At 44.9% G+C, this 17,647-nt stretch overlaps 1 protein-coding gene across 13 annotated transcripts in view; it reads right to left on the reverse strand.

Moving 5' to 3' along the window:
- Positions 1-17,647, reverse strand: part of ERC2 (ELKS/RAB6-interacting/CAST family member 2) — a 2,157,515-nt gene that overhangs the window by 1,086,449 nt on the left and 1,053,419 nt on the right. For all 13 annotated transcript variants that reach the window (XR_010186954.1, XR_010186951.1, XR_010186955.1 and 10 more), the window contains one exon: positions 15,094-15,229. Coding sequence is in view for 3 of the 13 variants with exons in the window: in XM_063940841.1 (XP_063796911.1) it covers positions 15,094-15,229 (136 nt within the window). In the remaining 10 variants the exon portion in view is untranslated. The remainder of the gene's footprint in view (positions 1-15,093; positions 15,230-17,647) is intronic.

The raw sequence follows: 17,647 nt of genomic DNA on the forward strand, positions 1-17,647 counted from the left end.
ACAAATTTCTCCTTTTCTCCTCCTGTAAGATGGACTTGCCCCAAGAGACTGTGATATGGATTTTCCTGTTGACCATGATGTTGACCAGAGCAGTCCGTTTCGGTGAGAGTACCAGTGAGGTCGAGAAAGGATCCAGAAAGGTTCTGATGACAGAGACGGTGGTGTAAATTTCCAATAACAACACAATCACCGAGCAAAGGCGAGTACCGGAAAACGATCTAGCAGCCATGTTATTTGTAAACATTGTAAAGGATTGTTAGCTAAAGAAAATTGCATCTGTAGGCATTGTGATAACTTAGTTGAGGATGGGTGCATAAAGAAATGTCAGTCCAGTTTTAATATCCACATGGACCGGCATCCATTGAGTGACTATCACTCCTTAGTGGGTAAAGTGTTAAATCAGACAGATTGTTGGGTATGCTCTCAAGTACCTCAAGGCCATAGCAAATCAGGATTAGTGCCATTCCCTTTAACTATAGGGGAGGTACTTGAGCTAAGTGGTGGGAGGCCGGTGGACAGGAGGTTTAATATCTCCAGTCCTCCTAGTTTGAAGCTCCACCAATATCATGTGGATAGATCCCTAGTATGTTTTAACATTTCCAATCCCCGAAAGCCGGGAAATTGGGAAGTGTCATGGAATAACCAAACAATGACCTTTTCATACAGAGCCGATAGAATGCCTACAGATACAGAACTTATACGCCACATAGCCGGTAGTGGAAAATATTTCCGATATAGGTATACCCTAGGAAGTAGGATCATGAGAGTTGGAGAAGTATCACCAGGATACTGTGCACATATCGTACAAACAGATACGTGTACTAAACAGATGGGAGAATTAGGGTTAGGAGATTTCATATGGAAAATTTGTAATATGGTAATGTCCTACTCCGTCCCATATGTTCTCCCCGATGATACATATTTCATATGCGGGAGGAAGGCGTATAAGTGGCTTGCCCCAAACTCAGAAGGGTTGTGTTATATTGGAAAAGTACTGCCTGAGGTAATGACTGTACCCCACACTAAAATGAAAGATATTCACCGCAGTGCCCAAGCTCCTTATACTCACACTCATTACGAGCACATCATTAAACGGCACCTGATAGAAAGAACAGAGCATCCGGCCTCTGACCTGATCCATGAATCCACCGGGATTCAATTCCTAATCGCGTTAGATATCACTCGTACCGCCAGAGAAGTGATAAATTATAAATATATATCTGCGCTTGCAAATTTATTAGACAATATCACTGAAATGTATGATGACACATTCAGGTATACTGGGAGAGAGTTACAAGCCTACAAAACAGAACTGGTTCAGCATAGGATGATTCTCAATTATCTCACAGCTGTGACAGGCGGGTATTGTGTTACCCTAGCGACTCAGTATGGAATAAAGTGCTGCACGTATATTACAAACAGCACAGAGGACCCGGTCGAGGTCATAGACCAAAAGATGGACGACATTCTGCAATTAAAATGGGAGTTCCGAAGGAAACACAATCTCACCCTTGCCGCTGTGGGTAATGAGCTGACCGGTTGGGTGACATGGTTGAACCCACGAAATTGGTTCTCTGGTTTAGGAGAATGGACCCAAGGTATTATCATGGATGTAGGGAAATTTCTTTTGTGTATTCTGGGTGTCATCATATTGGTCGGTCTGATATTTAGATGCGTTCGGGTTTTAACGAAGTATAAACGTAATGCCCGAGTGATGAGTTTAAGAAGTGAAGATACTGTAATAACAACGACTGATTTGATTTACGACCCAACCATTGAGACAATGTTGTGATGAAAATGTGATTCCACGGTCCGTTTCTTTCACCCGTTTCTCCTTTGTTTTTCTCCAAGGTACAAAGACATCCGCTTGGAAGAAGAATTTGACAACCTTTTACACAGACAATTGATGGACAATGCCATAGACCCCCAATATCCCTAGCAATTTTAAAATTTTACGATAGCCCAACACTTTTGTAAGTCTATGGACATTGAGAAAGCTTTTTGCTCGCATTTTGGCAAAAGCCCACAAAGACTACAGTCAACATGTACATCAAGAGAAGACATCAGACAAGACCTTAATCGGCAAATGTACATTAAACTCACATAGTTTACGACTGCATTTACCATAATTGCTTCTTATCTTCATCTCTACAACCTTCAGGTAATGACACACATAGTCGATAGGGAATATAGGCACAGATATCAGCACTCACATATCCCCCCATTCATGTATCATCAACTAAAATGTGCTCCCCCATTTTGTTGCAGCCAAAAGCCGAAAAGAGCTCGGTAAAGTTTGACAGCCCATCCACAGACCCGTACCACGGGATAAGAAGGAATTCAAATGTATACTTCGCAATACCTCGAAGCTTGATTTAAAACACGTTCGGCACGATGATACATGACCCCTCAAACCTGGACTCATACATACATGCTTCTGCTATCTCACTAGGTCATAACGGTTTCCCACCTTCTTCTCTTCTCCCCTACCCAATCATAGAAATGTATTATACATGACATATATTTTTCTCTTTTTGAACTGTTTTAGGAAGTGGCAGTTATTGGTGACTGCCAAAGGGTGGACTGTCAAAGTCAGAAAAATATCACGCTGCACATTGCCATATATGCACCTCATGCGTGTGCCCGCTGCACGTGCATGAGCCCTCCCGTGCGTGCATATACTCGCAGTCGCGTGCACTCGCAGGTGCACGGTATGTGCATTTACGGTAGAGTTTGTGTGCGTCTAGCGGGCGACTCGATCGTTACATATTTTAGTCATATAATGTATTTTGTAGATTATGGTCCCTTTGATAGAATCTGAAAGTTTAGTTAATGTAGCATGTTCGGGGACAAAGAGATTCCTCTTTGTTTGATACGAAGGGTCAGACAGGGGTTACACAGTGGTGTTTAGTATCCATCGGAAGAGAATATAATTAGCAATATTCCGGTGTTGGTTTGAAGCGGATTACTCGCTCGTGCGTATAGTTATGACTATAAGAAGTTTATGGACATTTACTATATTTGCAGTTTATTACCCATGCGGCGGGAAACCTGAGTTTCCCTCCCACTTGAGCAGTTTGAAATAGTCACAGCCCACCTGTATGAACCAACCTATGACCTTTTGTTTTAATGCGGAGACGGATTCCTGTGTCCAATGAACAATAAGAATGTAGGGACCATTGTACTGTACTGTGTGTAAGTGTATATAAAGACAAGCCGACCTGGGCCAGCTCTCTACTCTTTTCAACGGTTCTCATCACTGATAATCGGGAGCTGGATATCCAGGAAGGCGCATGCGATTGTTTCCCCTTGTGCGTAAGTTCTCTGCAACCATCTTTATCTCCTATTTTGTTGTAAGCCATTCTCTCTCTCCTTCCCCCTAAAATGTAATTGTGTCTTCATTGTATTTTAACGTGTAGTAACTCGGTTAGGTATTTTATGTTAGTTTGGTAGTGTATAACTTGTATTGTGTATTCTTTTGCGATTGAACGTTCATTCTCTCCCTTAAAAGGTGTTAGACCCTTAGACCGGTATTTGAGTGTTTATTATAATGCTAAAGGGTTCTCAGAGCGTAAGAGTCGCTCATACAGCTTTTAAACTAACAAGGTTACACTGTGTTGCATTTACACCTTATCACTGCACAAAGGTTTACAAATAAGTACATTGGCCCTCATTCCGAGTTGTTCGCTCGGTATTTTTCATCGCATCGCAGTGAAAATCCGCTTAGTACGCATGCGCAATGTTCGCACTGCGACTGCGCCAAGTAACTTTACTATGAAGAAAGTATTTTTACTCACGGCTTTTTCTTCGCTCCGGCGATCGTAATGTGATTGACACGAAATGGGTGTTACTGGGCGGAAACACGGCGTTTCAGGGGCGTGTGGCTGAAAACGCTACCGTTTCCGGAAAAAACGCAGGAGTGGCCGGAGAAACGGTGGGAGTGCCTGGGCGAACGCTGGGTGTGTTTGTGACGTCAACCAGGAACGACAAGCACTGAAATGATCGCACAGGCAGAGTAAGTCTGGAGCTACTCTGAAACTGCTAAGTAGTTAGTAATCGCATTATTGCGAATACATCGGTCGCAATTTTAAGAAGCTAAGATTCACTCCCAGTAGGCGGCGGCTTAGCGTGTGTAACTCTGCTAAATTCGCCTTGCGACCGATCAACTCGGAATGAGGGCCATTGTTTATGATATTGTTACAAAGGTTTAACTCTGTGAGCGTCAGCGCCGCTTGTGATCTCCTCGTGGTCTCGAGCGTCCGCTACGCTGATAGCGTATCATTACGGTAATCGGCAGCCTATAGCGTGCTTGCCTCTACGCATTAAGCCGTGAGCGAACGTGCCGCTCGTGCGTCTCGTCCACGGCTAAGCGTCCGCTACGCTGAGTGCGTACCTTTACGGTACCACATACTCCAATAGCGTACTGAGTCTCTTAACCTGTTATAGTGTGTAATATAGTATAAATATTTAGCTTTAACACTCTCTTTAACTTTATTCTCAGATGTCTTCATGGTTCGGCTGGCTCTCGTAAGACAACACTCAATAACGTGTTTGGTGTAGCCCCTTTTATATATATATATATATATATATAAACAATAGCGGTAAGGTGCTCCATTCACGGTCACAATGTTAGTAGCCCTCTCTTTGGTCTTCGTATGATAATATAAATACACAATTGAAAGTCCAACATAATATATTAAAATGTACTTCTTCAAATTTCTAAGGTATAATGATTGTTCTTCCCCTTTGCGGTCACAGTGGACATCACAGAAAACCCACCACTGACTGTGAAGTCCACTGTGATGTCCAAATTATGTTGGCCATCACAGGGGGTATAGATGGGTCCGAAGGAGCCGGTGCACATAAATCAAACTTTAGTATGTGTGTGCTGGCTCCTCCCCTCTATGCCTCCTCCCACAAGCCAGTTAAGAAAAAACTGTGCCCGAAGGAGATGGAACATACTTTGAGAGGAGGAAAATATACAAAGTAAACAATCATAACTCAAAACTGGAATGACCAACAACCAACACACACCAAACAGAATAGCCAAAGCTGAACATAGTATGAGGACAGCAAGCTGATCCAAACAAGTTTCATACAGAAACAAACAACAATGCAGGAAAAACCTTACGAAGCACAGAGGTGGGCGCCCAGTATCCTCTATGGACTACGAGAAAAGGATTTACCGGTAGGCAATTAAAATCCTATTTTCTCATACATCCATAGGGGATACTGGGGAAGGAACTTAGGTCCTAATTCAGACCTGATTGGTGCTGTGCACATTTTCGCACAGCAGCCGATCAGGTCTGAACTGCGCATGCGCCGGAGCCGCACTGTGCGCTGACGCATGCCAGACAGCCAATGGCCGTCCTAGCCCTGTGATCGCCTCTGCCTGATTGACAGGCAGAGGCGTTTGTGGGCGGGAGGGGGCGGGCCGGCAGCGTTTGGCCGCCGTTTTAGGGGCACGGCCTGGGCAATGCAGACGTGCTAGGACCGTGCGGTGGGCGGGCCTCGGCGTGACACGACACGCAGCCGCTGTGACCTGCCAACACGCAGGAGCTGCAATGGTAGGGAGCTACTCTTCAAGTACAAAAGCATCGCCGCTGTGCGATGCTTTTGAACTTGTGCGGGGGGGTTGGGTCTGACATGCGGGGCAGACTAGCCCTGTGCTAGGTGTCCCCCCCGCATGTCTGTGTGACTGATCGTAGATGTGCTAAATTTAGCACATCTACGATCAGGTATGAATTAGGCCCTTAGTACCCTTAGATGGGGACGTCCCAAAGCTCCCAGAACGCGTGGGATTGTGCTGAGACCCCTGCAGTAGTGAACAACCAAATTGAGTATTCTCTGTTGCTAGGGTATCAAACCTGTAGAACTTCACAAAAGTGTTTGAACCTGACCAAGTAGCGGCACGGCAGAATTGCAATGCTGAGACACCCCGCGCAGCCACCCAGTAAGAGTGGGCAGAAATAGCTTGAGGCCTAGGCAATTGAGCCGAGGAATAAGCCTGTTGAATAGTGAGTTTGATCCAATGAGCAATAGTCTGTTTGGAAGCAGGGCATCCAATCTTGCTCACATCGTACAATACGAATAGAGAATCCCACTTTTGGAACCGAGCAGTTCTCTTGATGTAAATCTTCAAAGCTCGGACAACAACCAATGACTTTAAAGTAGGCGAGTCTTTAGACAGGACAGGAACCACAATTGGTTCAATAATATGAAAGACGGAGACCACCTTAAGCAGAAATGTCTGATGAGTGTGTAGCTCAGCTCTGTCCTTGTGAAACACCAGATAGGGACTTTAGAATGACAAAGCCCCTAATTCCGAGACTCTTCTGGCCGACGCTAAAGCCAACAATAAAACTGTCTTCCACGGCAAAAACTTCTGTTCCACATTCTGCAATGGCTCAAACCAAGAAGATTGTAAAAAATCCAGGACCACATTCAGATCCCACGGAGCTGTAGGCAGAACAAACGGTGGCTGGATGTGCAATACACCTTTCAGAAACATCTGAACTTCTGGAAGCTTCTGAAAAAAGATCAACAAAACTGAAATCTGAACCTTCAGCGAGCCCAACCGTAGGCCCATGTCCACTCCCGCCTGTAGAAACCTGAAAAGGAGTCCTAGCGTAAACTTAGCAGGAAACAACTTTCCTCCTTCATACCACGAAACATATCTCTTCCATATCCAATGATAATGTCGAGATATGACCGCCTTCCTGGCCTGAATCATAGTAGGAATGACCACATCGGGAATTCCCTTTCGAGCTAAGATCTCCATCTCAACTTCCATGCCATTAAACGCAGCCACCGTAAATCTGGATAGACGAAGGGGCCTTGTTGAAGATGATCTTCTCGGAGCAGCAATGGCCAAGGGCCTCCTCCAACAGGGACAGGATATCCGCGTACCAGGCCCTGCGATGCCAGTCCAGAGCATTCAGGATTGCCGGAACCCCTTCCTGCTTCACCCTTCTGAGAACTCTTGATAGTAACGGACACGGAGGGAACAGGTACACCAACTGGTAATTCCAGCTCGACGTCAAGGCACCTACTGCCACTGCCTGTGAATCTTGAGTTATGGAACAATATTTTGGAAGCTTCTTGTTGTGCCTGGACGCCATCAAATCCATCAGTTGACAACCCCACCAACGTATTATCTGCTGGAAGACCTGCAGATAAAGACTCCACTCCCCTGGGTGGAGGTCGTGTCTGCTGAGGAAGTCTGATTCCCAAATGTTCACTCCTGGTATGAAGATGGCGGATATGGCTCTTGCATGCTTTTTGGCCCAGAGAAGAGTCTTTGTGACTTCTCTCATCGCCGCTCAGCTTTTTGTTCCACCATGGCGGTTTATGTACGCAGCAGCAATTGCGTTGTCCGACTGAACCTGTATGGCTTGGTTCCGTAGCAGATGCGAGCCCTGAATGAGAGCAGTGCATATCGTTCAGAGTTCCAGAATGTTTATGGGAACAGTTGGTTCCAGACTGGACCATCTTCCCTGGAAGCTCCCTTCATCACTGCCCCACAGCCCCTGAGGCTGATGTCCGTCGTCAGTAGTATCCAAGAATACATTGCAAAGGACCGACCTTCCACTAAGTGAGAGGTCTGTAACCATCACAGGAGTGATACTCTTGTTTGAGGCGAGAGGCAGATCACCTGGTGCATATGAAGGTGTGATCCTGATCACTTGCTGAGAAGGTCCAGCTGGAAGGTTCTCACATGAAACCTGCTGTACTGAACTGTTTCATAAGAAGCCACCATCTTCCCCAGCAGGCGGATACAGAGATGGACTGATACCCGTTGGGACTTCAGAATCAGCCGCATTATCGTCTGGATTGCTATAGCCTTTTCCAGAAGAAGAAATACCTTTTGCAACACTGTGTCGAGAATCATCCCCAGGAACTGGAGTCTCCGAGTTTGTTCCAAACTTGACTTATGCAAATTCAGAATCCAACCATGACGTGTCATTAAGCTCCTCGTGACACTGATACTGTGCAACAGCTGATCCTTGGACTGGGCTTTTATCAGAAAATCTTCCAGATATGGGACAATGTCTACTCCCTGTAGTCTGAGTTGCACCATCATCTCAGCCATTACCTTTGTAAACACTCTCAGTGCGTTGAGAATCCAAAGGGCAAGGCCTGGACCTGGTAATGCTCCTCCAGCAGGGCAAACCGCAGGTAAGCCTGATGAGGCGGCCAAATTGGGATATGGAGATAGGCATCCTTGATGTCCAATGACACTGGATACTGATCTTTTTCCAATCATGCGACGACCGATCTCACAAGGATTCCATCTTGAATTTGAAGACCTTCAGATATGGATTCAGGAACTTGATATTCAAGATAGGCCTGACCGAACTGTCCGGTTTCTGTACCACAAACAGGTTTGAATAATAACCCTTTGCTTGTGAATGAGGAGGGACAGGGACTATGACCCGAGTCTGTACCATTCTGTCTATTGCCAAACTTAAAGTTAATTGCATGTCTGGAGAAACTGGCAAGTTTGACTTGAAAAATTTTTGAGGACGAGGAAACTCGAACTCCAGTCTGCATCCCTGGGAAATAATGTTTTTTACCCAGGCATCCCGGCAGGAAACTTCACAGACGTGGCTGAAGAAACTTAACCGGGCCCCAACCAGGAGTTCCTCCTGTTCCTGGGATCTGGTGTCATGCTGAAGGCTTAGAGGGAGAGGAGGATCCACTCTGATACTGGCTTCCTGCAACAGCTGACATACAGCTTTTACCTCTGGTACCTCTTGCTGCATTAGAGGCACCTCTTGCCCTGCTCCGAAATCTGGCAGTCCCAAAGGACTGCAGGGAAGGGCCTGGATATGTCATTCTAGCCGGCAGAGCTGCAGATGGCAAATAATTGGATTTACCCGCAGTAGCCTGAGTAATCCATTTACTTAACTCTTCGCCAAATAAGGTTTCGCCTCCGAAAGGCAAGCCTTCCACTCCTTTTTTTCAATCGGCATCTGCTGTCTACTAACGCAGCCACAAAGTCCTCCTTGCCAAAACTGACATGGGCCCTCATTCCGAGTTGATTGCTCGCTGCTGATTTTCGCAGCGTAGCGATCAGGCTAAAAATCGGCATTTCTGCGCATGCGCATGGTATGCAGCACGCATGCGCTAAGTACTTTCACACAAAACTTTGTCGTTTTACACAAGCTCGAGCGACGCTTTTCAGTCGCTTGAGTGTTCGTTGTTTGATGGGTGTTTCTGGGCGGCAACTCAGCGTTTTCAGGGAGTGTGTTAAAAAATGCAGGCGTGCCAGGTAAAAACGCAGGAGTGGCTGGAGAAACGGGGGAGTGGCTGGCCAAACGCAGGGAGTGTTTGTGACGTCAAACCAGGAACTAAACAGACTGCAGTCATCACAAGCTAGGAGTAAGTATCAAGCCACTCTGAAACTGCATGAAATTTTTTAGTAGCAGAACTGCTAACCTTTCGTTCGCACTTCTGCTAAGCTAAGATACACTCCCTGAGGGCGGTGGCCTAGCGTCTGCACTGCTGCTAAAAGCAGCTAGCGAGCGATCAACTCGGAATGAGGGCCATAGTTGTCAGACGTGCATTCAGGATACCAATTTCCTTAAAGGTCTCAAACAAGAACCCCGCAGAGTCCTGTATGTGATACGTTAACCTGAGAAGTTCCGTCTGGTCTCTGTTCTCCTGTAAACCAGAAGCAAGATCACAGCCACATTCTCCATGGCTTTTGTGATCCAGCAACCCACTATAACCGTGCACTGTGATACCCCTGCAGCTATATACATGGATTTTAATGTATTATCAATCTTCGGATCCGCTGGGTTCTTCAAAGAAGATGCGCCCGGAACTGGCAACACCATCTTCTTAGAGAGACGCAACACTGAAGCATCCACAGCAGGGGGGGGGGGGTTGTTCTCATACCTTCCTGTCTTCTACGGGAAAGGGAAAATTAGCTGTAAGTCTTTTAGACACCTGTAATTTTTTTTCAGGTTCGCTCCCAAATATTCCTGAACACAGTGTTCAGTTCTACCGACACAGGAAATGTAACCAGTAATTTCTGAGGTCTGGCAAAAAAAACAGGAGCTGTCTGAACCTCTGCATCAGGTGTCTGCAGCACCACTCTTATAGCGTAAATTAAAGATTACACACCCTGGGCTGGGGTATTATCCCCCGAGTCACCCTCCTCCCTTTCAACCTCAGATAAATCCCCTTCAACCTCAGATACAGTAGCTCACCCTCCTCCCCTTCAACCACAGCTAACGCCTCTTCGGGGTCATATCCGAGGAGCTGCGCTAGCATCCGCTTCTGCGGTGCTGCTTGATGGTCTGGGCAGGTGGAATCTGGCTAGTGGCCAAAGCACTTACAGACCGTTGCAAATCTAGGGGGTCATTCCGAGTTGATCGTAGCTGTGCAGCAGAGCGCCTGCAAAATAGTTTTGTGCAAAACAAGACCAGCCCTGTAGTTACTCTTTGTGTGCGTTGATTCTAACGACAGAGGGACGGCTTTTGACGTTACACACCCGCCCAGTGAACACCCAGCCACATCTGCGTTTTTTCTGCCACGCCTGCGTTTTTCTAAACACTCCCTGAAAACGGTCAGTTACCCCCCAGAAACGCCCACTTCATGTCAATCTTCCTGCATTCGGCCGTGCGACAGGAATGTTCGTTACACTCTGTGCAAACCCACGATGCTCATTGTACCCCTTCGACGCGCCTGCGCATTGAGGTGCATACGCATGCACAGAAATGCCGATTTTTAGCCTGATCGCTGCGCTGCTAACAACGGCAGCTGGCGATCAACTCGGAATGACCCCCAGTGTGCCACACTATCTGACTGTAAAAAAATAAACTAAAATAAAAGACCTGAAAGAAAACTCTGGAGCCCTCCAGAAGTGACCGGCTCTGGGGGCAATTTTTTCTAAACTGGCTTGTGAGAGGGGGCATAGAGGGGAGGAGCCAGCACACACATACTAAAGTTTGATTTAAGTGCACGGGCTCCTTCGGTCTCATCTATCCCCCCATCGTACTAAGGGGGTAATTCAGACCTGATCGTAGCAGCAAATTTGTTAGCAGTTGGGCAAAACCATGTGCACTGCAGGTGTGGCAGATGTAACATTTACAGAGAGAATAAAGAGCCATACACACTAGATGATTATTATGACCGATACCGACGATTGTGAACGATATATCATTCACATTGTCTAGTGTGTATGGTCCTAGCAATCAATGATACGCACACCCGCGCTCATTGATTGCAGGTTGGAGGTGCTGCATGCTCAATGTGAGCAATGTCACTTGTCACATCGCTCATCATGGCATGTGTGTACGGAGCCGCAATGAGCGATGTTGACGATGTGAACATTGCTGCTCCTCCCCGGCAGCGTCTCCATTCTAGCTGAGCTGCTGACGGAAGCCGCACGCCCAGCGTCTCCCACTGCCCCGCCAATTAATTTTCTCCCACTGCCCAGCCAATTAAGTTTTTTTCACCCACTGCGCCACCAACTTAATAAAAAATTCATTATAATGGGTTCAGAAATTATATATATACCTGATGACGGAGGGACATTAAAGCTCCGAAACGTTGTATACCACTCTGCTTTATTGATTTATTTCTCTGCGTACCGCCGCACGCTGCTTCTATTATATATATATATATATATATACACTGCTCAAAAAAATAAAGGGAACACTAAAATAACACATCCTAGAGCCTCATTTTGACTAGTTTTAAGGACATTACATCAAAGTTGGATCAGCCTGTAGTGTGTTTTTCCACTTTAATTTTGAGGGTGACTCCAAATCCAGACCTCCATGGGTTAATAAATTTGATTTCCATTGATAATTTTTGTGTGATTTTGTTGTCAGCACATTCAACTATGTAAAGAACAAAGTATTTAATAAGAATATTTCATTTATTCAGATATAGGATGTGTTATTTTAGTGTTCCCTTTATTTTTTTGAGCAGTGTATATATATATATATATATATATATGGTAGAACAGTCAATGCGCAATCTGTTTTCCAGTCTGTGGAAACACAAGTCCCAGCTCAGCAATACAAATCCGAGACCAACCACGTATGTCCAAATGGTTCAAATAAAGTCCCGGTAGCACTTATATCTTTGCGATCGGCGTCTCCTTTTAGCCAATATCCACTAAAGGCAGATAGTAATTTCTAAAATGAGAATAAGAAAGGGCGCCTCATAGTGCATCAATCCGTTTCATAAAAATGTATTTAGGATTCTTCACACACATATGGTTTAAAATCACGTACCAGAAGCGGCAGTTTCAACCACCGTAAGTTTTACAAGTTTTAACACCAGTTATTATGTGGATAGTACCACGAGCGATCTCACCACCACAGTCTGCTCCTTCACGCTAGGCCACAACCCTACGCGTTTCATCACGTTGGACTTCGTCCCGCGCTGAGCAGCGTTCACTTGGTGGAGGGATGCTTTATAAGGTAAGAACATTCACTGTATGTGTTGTAACTTGATGAAAATCTTGACAGATTGAAACGTTGTTGTTTGCTGACATGGTGGTCGCCTCATTTATTTCCTTATCCTGAGCCCCGAGTGCCGTACTTCTGCTTGTCTACATTCGTTTACATAGTAAGGGCACCGGGTCAAGGTAATTGCCATATGGGAGTGCCGGACATATTCTAAATTATATATATATATATATATATATATATATATATATATATATATACATACACACAAGCTTACTCTCACTATTCCATATATCTATATCATTATGGTACCGTCTGGACCTTGGATTATGACAGAGACCATAATTATGACAGAGACCAGTGGCTAATTGTACCCCCGGGGCTATTAAATGCCCTGATCACGGGTGCCACAAACCTGTTAACACATACAGTAGGTCAGGGAACTTTTCTGTGGGTTAACATGCGGTATTGAGTAATTAACAGTGTGATGAAAAGGGGCTCTCATTTAATAGCCCTGGTTTTTAAAACCCGAGGCTGTCACCCTTTTCCCCTTGCGGTAAATTACCTCTGCTAATTGAATACGGCCCAAAGGCTAGCATACGGTCAGTGGGTGGATCCCCGATTAGTTAGAAAGCATTTTTAGGTTTCCCAGTGAACTAAAGGAATAAGAATGGTTAAAAGGTCAATAGACTGCAATTAAATTGCACTGAATACTGACCCAACTAAACCAGACTGAATGCCGTATGAGATAACAAGTACAGCAGAACCGTTACAAGTCTACCAGAATGAAATGTGTAAAATAAATTAAATATATAAAGAAACTTCTGGTCACAAAACCCCCCTGCATTTTGGAGGTTAAAAAATATATTTTTTTTTTAAATGTACCATACACCTGTATCATGCTTTCCCTGATCATTTATTTATTATTTATTACCTGCCCAGTGGAGCTTACAATCTATATTTCCTTTCACATGTACACACACTAGGGTTAACTTTGTTGGGAGCCAATTAACCTACCAGTATATGTTTGGATTGTGGGGAGAAACAGGAGTACCCGGAGGAAACCCACGCAAGTACGGGGAGAACATACAAACTCCGCACAGTTAGGGCCATGGTGGGAATCGAACCCATGACCTCAATGCTAACCATTACACCATCCAAGCTGCCCTGATTAGATACTGAAAATGCTTGGCCGTAAGTACAATTTTCTGATGCAGAGAATCAGCTTACCTTAGGTATATGATGTTAAGTCCAGGCTACAGTACATAGGCACAGCAATACTGTACACAGCGATGATATACAGTCCACCAACATCTGACAACCGAGTATTTTTGTTTGGCAAGCATTAAGACACAGTAGGTGACATCACAAAAGCTGTTTATGATGTAATGCAGTGACATTATAAACCTTATCACAGCCGTAAAATGAACTTGTCTGCACTTTACAACTGAACTGAGGGATATTAAAGATCTGCTCATAACATGGTAACTGATACAAACACATTTTTTAGGTACTAGGGGGAGATGTACTAAGCCTTGGAAAGTGATCAAGTGGAGAGAGATAAAGTACCAGCCAATCGGCTCCGGACTGTAAGGTTACATGTTGTGTATGAAAAATGACAGTTACAGTAGGAGGTGAATGGTTGGTACTTTATCACTTTCCAAAGCTTAGTACATCTGCCCCTATGTAGCAGTTGTGATCATTGAGAACCGAACTACAATTTTCAGGAACTCTACACTAGCACATGAATGTTTTTCAAGAGAAAACATAATTTCAGCTAATATAAATCATCAAACTTACAGTGATGGAATTTGCTATTGATTTTGCAACTTGACCAATAATTAAAATAATCAGCTTTTTTATTATACTGCAGAACCCTGAATGATGGTGAGATAATATGAATGTCAGACTCTTTCTGTAATGCGTCTTCATATGGAACCTATTACACAGTTCTATATCACTACAACCTTTATATAGTTTAATGATAGTAGAAGCTGAGCTACATGTATAATTGAAATGACAAACAATGACAGGTCTAAAAACCACTTGATCAAAATACTGTCCACATTTTCATGGTTTGATTATGTGCAAAATGCTGTTAGGATGATATAGCCCAGGTACAGCCAAAACTCTTAACCTTTCTCTCATCATCTCCCGTCTCAACTACTGCAACCTTCTATTTGGCATATCTTTAATACATCTATCCTAGACTGATCTTCCTATCTCACGGTCACATCTGCCACACCACTTTACACCGGCTTCCCATATCCTCCAGAATCCAATAGCCACACAGCTATCAACACCACCTCTTCATACGTCTCCAAATACTTGCTCACACTCCCTCTTTGATCTGTCTTTGACTTTCATCTAACCTCCTCAATTCTAGTCACCTCTCACTCCAAACTTCTTCTGTGTTGCAGCCCACCAATGGATTTCCCTACTCTGCCTGATCAGACTCTCTCCCAGCCTTCACACTGTATTTTCAAACACTTTCCGAAATCCAACCTCTGTGAAACCAGGAATATTCCCTACGTAGTAATGTTCCTCCCCCCATTAGCACAACTAAATTGTCCTCAGTAGATTGTAAAAATGGACATGAAAAGTAAACATCAAGTGGCAGCTTGAATGAATGTATCTGATAGTCATGAAACAGTGAACACACCTGTAGATGCTGGGAGTTATCTGGCATATTATCGTCCCTGCGGCGTGTGTCATCCGTAAGTTGGGTGTTCTTTTTCTTCTCTATATGTTGATTGTGCTTCAAATTGGCGACTTTCTTGTTTTGATCTTTCATGATCCTACAAGAAAATAGTGAAGAGTAAATGGTGTGCCTTGTAGAAAAATAAATCCTTTAATACAACTTCTCTTTTAATAACATCCGTTCAATCATGAAGCTAAACAATGCATCATAGTGATTAGTGTTTATCATTGATTGGTCTACAGTATTTTTTAATGGGACATACAGTAAGCCGTCTCTCCGGCGAACATAGCAGATGCCCAAGCTGGGCTTTTAGTTCACAGTGCATGTGTCAGCCGTCACTGCCTGCTCACACATGTTCTTATGCATCCAGATAGGAAGCAGTAAATTTTGTCTTTTTTATTAGCATTTCAGCGAGTTGTCCCGGCTTCATTTTCTTTTCTTTTTTTAAATACTACATTTTTATTGAAGTTTTACACCAATATCAGAATACAAACAAATAAAACAAAAAAAGGGGATGAGAAAAACACAAAGACACGGGAGGAAGGGGACCCATCAGGTATACAATAATACATCAACGGAGTTAGGATACAGTAAGTTAAGTCAAGAAAAAATCGTCAATTGTTAAAGAGTAGGATTCACATCTAACCTGGGAGACCTCAACACAGGCAGGTCAACAGGAGCACCATAGATATAGGATTGGCCTGATCTCTCTTTATACAAAGCCCACTTATACCATTTCATGTGAATAGAAGAGGCCTGTGAAAAATATTTACATTCCGCCGTTTCAAAAACAAAATGTTGATGGACCTTATTTTCAATCATCAATGTAGTAGGAATTATGGCAGTCTTCCAGAGGCCTTAGAGGCTATTAGAATATGTTCTAAAAGGTATTTATCACAACTAGACATCTCACCGGGATAGTAGCGGAAGAGTGCTAAGAGGGGGTCAGCCAATATAATCACTCCCAATACGTTGGATATAAAAAGCAATATGTCCCGCCATAGTGGATGTATCACCGGACCAGTGCCGTAACTAGACATTTTAGGATCTACAGTGCTGCCCGGCTACCTATGTGAGAAGAGGTAGCTAGGTAATGCACTGCAGCTGAATAGTGATGGCGGGCAGGTGGCCGGGCAGCGGTGGAACGACAAGGCGGGTGTTGCCAGTGGTCCTGCGCCCACAGTGCATCTGTGCTGTGTGCCAGGCACCACTGGCATACTGCTAGTTATGGCTCTGATGTGCCAGTACAAATGGGTGTGGTCTTGCAGCAAGGGACATGGCCACAAGGCGATGACATATCCACAAACCATGCCCTGGTTTTCGTCATGCTTCCTCACCCACTCCACTTATGCCAACCTTTGTCCTCAGTCCTCACCCACTCCTGTCAGCAGTCACAAATAGGCTCTGGCCTCTGAGTGAGTCCTCTCTGCCACCTCCATGCCCCTATTCCCACACATAGCACTGCTCAGCTCTTCACCTCAGACTGCTTTTCTGCAGGACAGGGAGAGGCAGTTGCTGATGCCAGGGAATGGGTGACAGTGGGAGACACCAGGGGGAGGCAGTGGGTGATGCCAGGGTGAGACAGTGGGTGACGCCAGGGAATGGGTAACATGGGGAGGCACTAGTTGACGCCAGTGGGGAAGCAGTGGGTGACGTAGAGGATGATGCCACCCAGGGTATCGCCATCTGTTGATGGCGATACCCTATAGATGCCTATGGGCTTCTTATCGCCGGCCGCCGCAGATGCCGACCCCCCTCTCCCCGGCATACCTTCCCCCAGGCAGCCTGGACCCGGAAGGTAAACTCCTCCTCCCCCTAGCAACGCAGCCGGAGGTCCTTCCGGGTGTAGGGGGGAGGAGGCGGCGCCGGGAACAGCCTGCTGCTTGTTCCCGGCAGCTGAGGAGAAGGAGAGCCCAGGGAGGTGACGGAGACCCCCCCGCACACCACCTTACAGGTATCACGGGGGCCCTCCGTCACTGCATTGCGATGTTGATCACATATGTTAGTACATATGCGATCAACATCGATGCGATGGGCGGCAATGTATGTTAATACATCCTGCCCTGACAGAGAGAGTGATAGAAGATAGGCGATGAGAAGTGGGTGACAGGGAGACAGGCAGTGGGAGACAGGAGAGAGAGTGAAGGGGGAGGGTGATGGGGAGAGATAGTGTGAGACAGATAGAGGATGTGGAGCCATCCAGAATCAATGTATCATACACCTTCTTTACACAGGCATTCATTATTTCCATAGTGTACCTGTACTTTGAAAATCAGTATATACTGTACATACCATAGAATTATATTTTTTTGAAGAAAAAAAATTATATTTTTTATGTTCACCTTATTTTGTTGCTCCAGGTATCAGTATACTAACAGTTTCTCTTTCTCTAACTAGAAATTGTTGCTGAGACGGAAGAACCTACGTACTGTACAGCATTGTTGGCTTCCAACCATACACTACTGTTTGAATGAGAGTTTCAAACCACAAACAAATAATATCTCTTGGACATGAA

The sequence above is a fragment of the Pseudophryne corroboree genome, chromosome 9 (assembly GCF_028390025.1).
Source record: "Pseudophryne corroboree isolate aPseCor3 chromosome 9, aPseCor3.hap2, whole genome shotgun sequence".
In the NCBI taxonomy this organism is placed as follows: domain Eukaryota; kingdom Metazoa; phylum Chordata; class Amphibia; order Anura; family Myobatrachidae; genus Pseudophryne; species Pseudophryne corroboree.